Source organism: Myotis yumanensis, unplaced genomic scaffold, assembly GCF_028538775.1.
Source record: "Myotis yumanensis isolate MYYU_CA2020_CCGP unplaced genomic scaffold, mMyoYum1.0.hap1 SCAF_3, whole genome shotgun sequence".
NCBI classification, from domain to species: domain Eukaryota; kingdom Metazoa; phylum Chordata; class Mammalia; order Chiroptera; family Vespertilionidae; genus Myotis; species Myotis yumanensis.
The window spans coordinates 165202428-165210969 of NW_027223754.1; the positions used below are offsets into that span (position 1 = coordinate 165202428).

General features: G+C 55.5%; 1 protein-coding gene across 5 annotated transcripts in view; it reads left to right on the top strand.

Annotated features, from left to right (window-relative positions):
* Nucleotides 1-8367, top strand: part of FMNL3 (formin like 3) — a 55238-nt gene extending 46871 nt beyond the window's left edge. For 3 of the 5 annotated variants that reach the window (XM_070410278.1, XM_070410281.1, XM_070410280.1), the window contains 14 exons: nt 1475-1754; nt 2432-2500; nt 2599-2723; nt 2923-3125; nt 3836-4070; nt 4221-4289; nt 4396-4476; nt 4580-4709; nt 5324-5484; nt 5793-5894; nt 6226-6318; nt 6593-6716; nt 6839-6955; nt 7498-7583. In XM_070410278.1, the coding sequence (XP_070266379.1) occupies nt 1475-1754; nt 2432-2500; nt 2599-2723; nt 2923-3125; nt 3836-4070; nt 4221-4289; nt 4396-4476; nt 4580-4709; nt 5324-5484; nt 5793-5894; nt 6226-6318; nt 6593-6716; nt 6839-6930 (1764 nt within the window). In that variant the 3' untranslated portion in view covers nt 6931-6955; nt 7498-7583. Of the gene's footprint in view, nt 1-1474; nt 1755-2431; nt 2501-2598; nt 2724-2922; nt 3126-3835; nt 4071-4220; nt 4290-4395; nt 4477-4579; nt 4710-5323; nt 5485-5792; nt 5895-6225; nt 6319-6592; nt 6717-6838; nt 6956-7497 lie in introns of all 5 variants that reach the window. The other 2 variants (XM_070410279.1, XM_070410282.1) reach the window with 1 other exon arrangement.
* The last annotated feature ends 175 nt before the right edge of the window (nt 8368-8542 follow it).

Here is an 8542-nt window from a genome sequence, read left to right on the forward strand (position 1 = left end):
AACGTGAGATACACACACACACACACACACACACACACACACACACGAGTGGCCAGATTATTATGGCCACCCCATCAGTACTTCGTTGGGCCACCTTTTGCCTTCAATACTGCGGCGATTCTTCTTGGCATTGACTCCATGAGATGTTGAAAGGTGATGCGAGGAATCTGACACCATGCCTGATGAATAGCACTGTCCAGTTCCGTGAGATTTGATGGTTGTGGAACCAGCTGCCTGATGGCTCTTCTAACTTCATCCCACAAATGCTCAATTGGATTGAGATCTGGTGATTGTGGGGGCCTCCTAAGCAAGGTAAAGTCTCCCTCATGTTCTTGAAACCACTCCTGCACAATACGAGTACCGTGGCATGGCGCATTGTCTTGTTGGAAGAAGCCATCTCCATTGGGATATGCCATCAACATGATAGGATGAACCTGATCAGCAATGATACTTAGGTATGTTGTGCTATTCAGATGTTGTTCCACACGAATTAAAGGGCCCAAATCATGCCAGGAAACCATGCCCCAAACCATAACACTGCCCCCACCAGCTTGAAGGGTTGTACTCATGCATGTGGGGTGCATGCTTTCATGCTGTTTCCACCAAATTCTCACTCTGCCATCTGCATGATGCAACTGGAAACGTGATTCATTGGACCACATGACTTTTTTCCAATACTCGACTGTCCAATCCTTGTGTTCCTGTGCGAATTGGAGACATTTTATCTTGGTAACTGCAGACAGCAAAGGTGTTCGAACAGGCCTTCGGCTTCCATATCCCATATGATGCATTGTACGGCTAATTTGCCTACAAACATCAGGTGGTCATAATCTGGCCACTCACATTCAAATATATCCCACGTTCAAAGGCTGTTAAATCACATTGTTTACCCATATCTTCAGAAAAAAAAATCACTTCTACTGGCATGGTAAACAACCTGCTTCCCTATTTATAATGGTCTGGCCCTCTAGCAACTTCAGCGCAAAATTATAGCTAATTTGCCTACAAATGTCAGGTGGTCATAATAATCTGACCACTCAGTGTATATCTGCTGCGCTCCTGCTAGGAGTCTGAAGCACTGCATCAGGAGTATGGAGGATACAGAGAGGGCTCAGGCAGGGTCTTGTCTGTAGGGGCTCCCAATTGAGCGAGTACACAGGTCAAATGAAGTGGGAGCAGTGACATGCACAGAGAGCTGAGAGCCGCATAGCAGGCTGGCAGTGGGTCAGGAAGAGTTGCCCAGGGGCACCTTCTACCTGGGCCTGGAGGGACCATGAGACTAAGGTGGGAGCAGAAAGGAAGGACACAGCAGGACTCTGTGCTCCTCATTCCAGCTTCCCCTGGTCCCCACCCAGGTTTCTAGCAGAAGTAGAGATCCCAGCTGGGAGACCCTTGGACAGGAAGTTTCACTCTTGGGGCAATGACTGCTGTGCCTTCAGCCCTCTCTTTTCTGAATGGTGCGTCTGCCCAACAGGAGACTTATGAGAACACGAGCCACCAGGTGCACACCCTACGGCGGCTCATTAAAGAGAAGGAGGAGGCCTTCCAGCGCCGATGCCACTTGGAGCCCAATGCCCGGGACTTAGAGTCGGTGGGCAGCGAGGCCCTGGCCCGGGTGGGCTCTGCAGAGCTGAGCATGGGCATGCCATCCTCTGACCTGGACCTCCTGGCTCCAGCCCCGCCCCCTGAGGAGGCCCTCCCTTTGCCTCCTCCACCTGCTCCTCCCTTGCCCCCTCCACCTCCCCCTTTACCAGGTAAGGAGGACCCTGGGAGCTAGGAGTGGCAGCCTCATTGTGGGGCCAAACCCAAACCCCAGTCAGCAGAGCCTTCCTTAGGGAGAAGCTGGGGACATGGCTGGAAGGGCATGGCAGGTGGGAGAGGGCCAAGGGGGTGGTCTAGAATCTGAGGGAGGCTCAAGTTACTAGGGAAGGGAAGTCTAAGGGTGGACATGGATCTGTTTTAAGGATCATAAAGCTGCTGCTCCTGATTCCTCTGAACACAGCCAGAGAGGGCTCTGATCAAAGCAAGAGAGTGGGCCAGAGACGACCAAGGCCTGCTCATCAGAGTTAGGACCCCTGGCAGCCACTTGGGCCGGGAGTTCATGCAGCCTCCTTCCCTGAGTCTTTTTTTTTTTTTTAATACTCACCTGAGAATATGTTTAGAGAGAGGGAGAGGAAAAAGGAGAGAGAGAAAGAGAAACATTGATCGGTTGGCTTCCGTATGCACCCACAACCTAGGTATGTGCCCTGTCTGGGAATTGAACCTGTTACCTTTGGTGCAAGAGACAATGCTCCAACCAACTGAGCCACCTGGCCAGGGCCACTGAGAGTCTTTAAGGCCAAGTGGGATGGGATGGGAGGGGGGGGGGGGCGGGGTGGGCTCTGAAGAGTCTCTTGGCCCCTGGGCCACTGTACCATTCTTCTTCCCCCAGACAAATGTCCCCCCGCCCCACCTCTCCCTGGTGCTGCTCCCTCTGTGGTGCTGACAGTAGGCCTGTCAGGTGAGTATTCCCAGGGCTCTGGCCAGGGCTAGTGGGACTAAGGGGCTAGTGGGACACACTCCTTGGCCCCTGCCTCACTGGTCCTCCTTTCAAATTAGCCATTCGCATCAAGAAGCCTATCAAGACCAAGTTCCGGCTGCCTGTCTTTAACTGGACAGCACTGAAACCCAACCAGATCAGTGGCACTGTCTTCAGCGAACTTGATGATGAGAAAATCTTGGAGGTAGCAGGGCCTGGGGCCCTGAGAGGGAAGATGGGGGCTGGGGACCTTGTTGCCCTTTTAGCCAGATCTCCTGGCCTTGAGAAAGCCCTCAGACTTAGCCTTCCGTGATCCAGAGCTGAGCTGATGCTTCTGGGAGGGCTGCTAGGGCTCCTCTAGTAGTAGAGGCCACAGCATTTTCCTTCTCATCAACCTCTGCCAGGACCTGGACCTGGACAAGTTTGAAGAACTGTTCAAGACGAAAGCCCAGGGCCCTGCCCTTGACCTCATCTGCTCTAAGAACAAGACAGCACAAAAGGCCGCCAGCAAGGTGACCCTGTTGGAAGCCAATCGTGCCAAGAACCTGGCCATCACCCTACGCAAGGCTGGCCGCTCAGCTGAGGAGATCTGCAGGGCCATCCACACGTGAGGCTCCCACTAACCTGGCCCTGGTCCCCAGCCAGTTGGAAACCCAGTTCTCCACCTTGGATTCCAGGGCATTGGCAGAATTGCCTCACACCCCTTAATCATCCACTGGTTTGGCCAGAACTTACTGTATCCATGCCGTGTGCCAGGCATGGTATGAGATGCTGGGAATTCAGTCCAGACCTGCACTCAAGGAACTCTCAGTCTAGTGGGAACAGTCCAGTAATGCTGGGTAATAACCACCAAAGTGATGGAGGTACAGGCAGCGTTGGGAGAACGGAGAGCCGGGTAGCTGAGCTGGGTAATCAGGGAAGACTTTCCCAGAGGAGGTGGTGTCTCTTACCTGCAATCTGAAGAAAGTATATGAAATCCAGTACAGGTCCTGGCGGGAGAAGCTTGGTGCCCTGGGTACTGAAAATTGGCTGTGGCCTTGGTGTAAGGAGGGGAGTAGGAGAGACAGGATAGAAAGGTGGGCAGAAGTCTTGCAGGTTGGGCCTCCTAAGCTATGCTCAGGTATTGAGACTTGAGCAAAGGGAGGATGTTGAAGGGTTTCTAAGCAGGACATCAATGTTTCCCTAGGATGGTCCTCTGCTTCTGGCTGTGTCCTGCTCACAAACCTCACCCTCAGTCCTTCTAGGAGCTGGAGAATAAAGGGATGATGCATAATATGGGCAAATGCGAGACCTGAGGGGTCCCTCCCTCCTACATAGGTACGACCTACAGACACTGCCTGTGGACTTCGTGGAGTGCCTGATGCGCTTCCTGCCCACAGAGGCCGAAGTGAAGCTGCTGCGGCAATACGAGCGGGAGCGGCAGCCCTTGGAGGAGCTGGCGGCTGAGGACCGCTTCATGCTGCTCTTCAGCAAGGTGGAGCGGCTGACCCAGCGAATGGCAGGCATGGCCTTCCTGGGCAACTTCCAGGACAACCTGCAGATGCTCACACCGGTAGGGCCCCACCCAGATCACACGCACCTGCAGCCCGTCTCCACCGTCCACCTGCTGGTCACTTCCCTGGCCCTGCCCATCCTCCCAGCCCCTTGCTGACTTTGCCCCATGCCGGTCTGGGATTACTCAGCTCTTCATCTTGCCTTCCAGCAACTCAATGCCATCATTGCAGCCTCTGCCTCTGTCAAGTCCTCACAGAAGCTGAAGCAGATGTTGGAGGTGGGGAGAGGTTGTATAGGGGGGTGCTGGTGGGAACCTGGGGCCAGATAGACAAGGAAGGAGCCCTCAGGGCTTGGTCTGACACCTCCCACTGGTCTCTGGACAGATCATACTTGCACTGGGGAACTACATGAACAGCAGCAAGCGGGGTGCTGTGTATGGCTTCAAGCTCCAAAGCCTGGATCTGGTGAGACGGTGGGGGCAACATGGGGCCGGGAAGCCTGAGGGAAGGCGGCTGTGGAGCCAGGATATTCAATCCTCTTGCATTACCCCTCGCCCCCATCTCCCAGCTGCTGGACACCAAGTCCACTGACAGGAAGATGACATTGCTGCATTTCATTGCCTTGACGGTGAAGGAGAAATACCCAGACCTGGCCAACTTCTGGCACGAGCTGCACTTTGTGGAGAAGGCTGCAGCAGGTGAGGGGAGCCTGCCCTTGTGTTCAGCTCAGGACAATCCCAGGAAGCTATGAGGAGAGGGAACACTTGGGTCCTTTTGTTTCTGGCTCTTGTTGTCTTTCTGACACTTCAAAGCTTTCCGCTGGAGCCATGGGCAGGGGCCACCCCAGCGGGAGCCTTCTTGCAGGCACCAGACCCGTCTGGCCCTATTCACCTGGATGGCTGGGAGCGGGCAGAGGAAGGCACAGTGGCTCTTCACTCCCAGCTCCTCAGGCTGGCCCCAGAGACTGCAGACTGTTTCTCTGTGACGTGTGGGAAGAGCTTAGAAAAACCATGAAGCCCCTCAGACATCGGCAGCTGTTATTGCTGCCCCACTCATGAAATGGTGCAGGCCATTTTGAAGACTGGCAGTCTTTCTGGCTTGCCTTCCTTTGTTACTTTGCTCTTTGGGGTCATGAGTTCCCAGCCTCTATTCATTTTTCTTGCCCTGTGAGAGCCCGGCTAGCTTTGTGTGCCCCTCTCTGTGTCCCCCCCGGGTGGCTCAAGCAGCAGGGGCGTGAGAACCTGAGGGAGCCCATGCTGAGGGGAGGTGGGCATGTCCAGCCCTGGACTCAGCCTGGGCTCTGTGACCACAGTGTCCCTGGAGAATGTGCTGCTAGATGTGAAGGAGCTGGGCCGGGGCATGGAGCTGATTCGGCGCGAGTGTAGTATGCATGACAACAGCGTCCTTCGGAGCTTCCTCAGCACCAATGAAGGCAAATTGGACAAGCTCCAGCGTGACGCCAAGACAGCGGAGGTGAGCACAGGGTGGAGGCTGGTGGCAGCAACCAGGTTTAAGGCACTGTGCCCCTCTAGGTGGGCTGAGTTTTTCCTTCTTGGGTCAAAGAAGTTTCATCAAGTGCTGGTGGGCTGGCTTAACGTGGGGGTAAGGGACATTGGGGATGGCAGGCAGCTGCCTCTGGTGAGGTGCACTCTAGGGAGCTTTGGGAGCCCAGTTCTTCTCTAGCCTATAGGGGCTGGGTGCTGCTTTCTGTGGGACCACTGTCCCTGGTGGGAGCCGGCTTCCCTTCACCAGGCTGACCCCACCTGCCCACCCTTCCCCAGGAGGCCTACAATGCAGTTGTGCGCTACTTCGGTGAGAGTCCCAAGACCACACCTCCTTCTGTATTCTTCCCAGTATTTGTCCGATTCATTCGTTCTTACAAGGTGAGCAGGAGAGGTTTTTAAAGAAAAAAGGCTGAGAGAAAACTGATCGGGGAAGAGAGGGTTGGGCTTCAAGTCTGGCCTTTTCCGTCTCTTCCTCTGGGTCCTGGGAGGGAGCGATGGAAGCTGGCCACAGGCCTTAGCTGTGAACTAGTGGGCAGGGTGGGGGCCCAGGCCCTTCCTGTCATTGTTTGGGGCAGGAAGTGCCCCTGCAGAGGGTGGCCACCTGGGGTTGCTGGTCCCACTGCCACCCACTCTCCACCCTCAGAGTTAGCCCCTCCCCTTAGCCTGTGTGAGCTTCACAACTGCTCCCCACCCCCACTATGGTTCTTAGGAAGCAGAACAAGAGAATGAAGCCCGCAAGAAGCAGGAGGAGGTAATGCGGGAGAAGCAGCTGGCTCAGGAAGCCAAGAAACTGGATGCCAAGGTGGGTGGGGCCAAGAGCAGAGGCCTGGAGGAAACTGGGCAAAGAATTAGGAGAGGGTGGAGCAAATGGAGAGGAGATGGAGAGCTGGAGCCCACAGACCACCCAGAGGGCCCGAAGCTGGCATCCCAAGGGATGGAGAGAGGGGCTTTGGGAGGGGATTCCCAGGCAAGGCTGCCATACACAATCCAGGACATCTTTGGACGGCATCTTGGGCAGGAACTGTCCCTGTGGTAGGTTAGTAATGACTCCTTTCCCTTCAAATGCTCGGCCCTAGACCCCATCCCAGCGGAACAAGTGGCAACAGCAGGAACTAATTGCTGAGTTGAGGCGGCGCCAGGCCAAGGAGCACAGGCCTGTGTACGAGGGGAAAGATGGTACCATTGAGGACATCATCACAGGTGGGGCCCTTTCCTCCCTGGGGCCCGAGCACTGCTCCCAAAACCGTCATATTCCCTGGGCTCTCCTCCCACCTCACGTGTGCCACGGGGCCTGACCACGGTGTCTCTCTCCTGGGCCACAGTGCTGAAGAGTGTCCCTTTCACGGCCCGTACTGCCAAGCGGGGCTCACGCTTCTTCTGTGATGCAGCCCACCATGATGAGTCAAACTGTTAACCCCCAAGGCTGGGGCCCTTGACAGGTACTGGGCACCACAGCTGCCCTCTGCATGCCCATCTCCCAAGACTTGTGCTGGGGTCCACAGGCACCGCCTCCTATGCATGACCTGGCACCATCCTCTGGCTGCCTCGTGGTGATGGGGACACATACTTCCCTCCCTGCATGCCCCATGCTCTGAGAAGCATGGCTTATGCCCTGCATGTGCCCTCAGGGAAGTGGTATCTCTCCCACTAATGCTGTCCTAGCTTCTACTAAGACCAAGGGGTAGGGACCAGGCCACTGCCTCTGGTGGCTGAGCACATGGCTCTGTTACTGGGCTTGGGGGTCCTTCGTCCTTGCTCTGCCCCATGGCCTCTAGTCACCCTCCATCTGGTCCTCTGAAAATACAGAACCCCAGCCATCTCCCTGACCATCCCCTCCAGTGTCTTTAAGCTTTTCTCACCTGACTCATGGCTGGCTCTTCTCTGGCCCTGCCTGTGGGCTGCTCCTGAAGGGGCTGTTCCTACAGAGGGTGGGCTTGGCCTGGCTGCCCTGCCTGTTCACAAGCTTCTGTCTCCCCCACAGGTCTCCACCAGCCCATTGTCGTTCGCCACCAAGCCAGGAGTGTGGCCCCACCCAGTGGCCCACCTCGGGCACCAGGCCCCCACTAAGACCCTCTAAGAGGCAGAAGCACTTCAACTCCCAGAGTCCTGCAAGTCCAACCCGCGGACCTGGAGCCCTGGAATAGGCCAAGGGCCCAGCGGGAGCCTATGCTGCTCCCGACCAGTGTCCACCCAAGCTCTCAAAGCCTGCATCTTCCCTGCCGCCACTGTGGGCACTAGGTCTTCGAGGGCCTTGCACGGCCCTGGTGTCTCCAGTACTGCACTTTGCCTCCAAGGTCTTCAACTTCCTTTCCTGAAGGGTCACCAAGGGTTAGCTGGAAAAAACCATTTTGAGCTTTAGCCTACAGAGGGACACCTAGGCCACTCTGTCAGTAGAGCCAGAGGGACAAGAGGAGTGTCCAGGCTTGGGGGGCCCTGGGACCCTGCCAATCTCAGCTCATCTTTTACCAGGAGCAAGGCCTGGGCCCCACTCAGCTGTGCCCTAGTGATAAGGGTGAGGAAAGATGCCACACTTACTGCCCTTGGCCCTAGCCCTTTGCATTCCAGGTTTTTTGCTGAGGTGGGCAAAAGGGGTTTTCTCTGCCCTAGCCCCAAGACAGCTAGAGAAAGGGTATGCCAACAATATCTTCACCTCCTTCAGCTACGTTTTTTTATTTTTGTTTTTTTGAGGGGGCAGGGGACATGGTGGTCTTACCTGCTATATTCTCAGCCCTGCCAGTTTCTTAGCCCCTGGAAGGGAACACAGGGGTCCATTCCTTTTTGTACATGTATCATCTCCCTTCTCTCTTGTACATAAACCCTGGCCCTTCTTTCAACAAAGGCTTGAAGCACAGGCCTGACTCTGACTCCTCTTTCTGAGTGTGGAGGGCTACGGTGGCCATTTAGTTTGCTCTTAGCCCTGTGGATAGAAAGGAGGCTGGGCAGAGCTGCCATCTGCTTGGAGGTGAGCACAGAAACCTGGGGAGGGGAATCAGGTTAGTGAGCTCTAAGCACACAAAGGGAGGCAC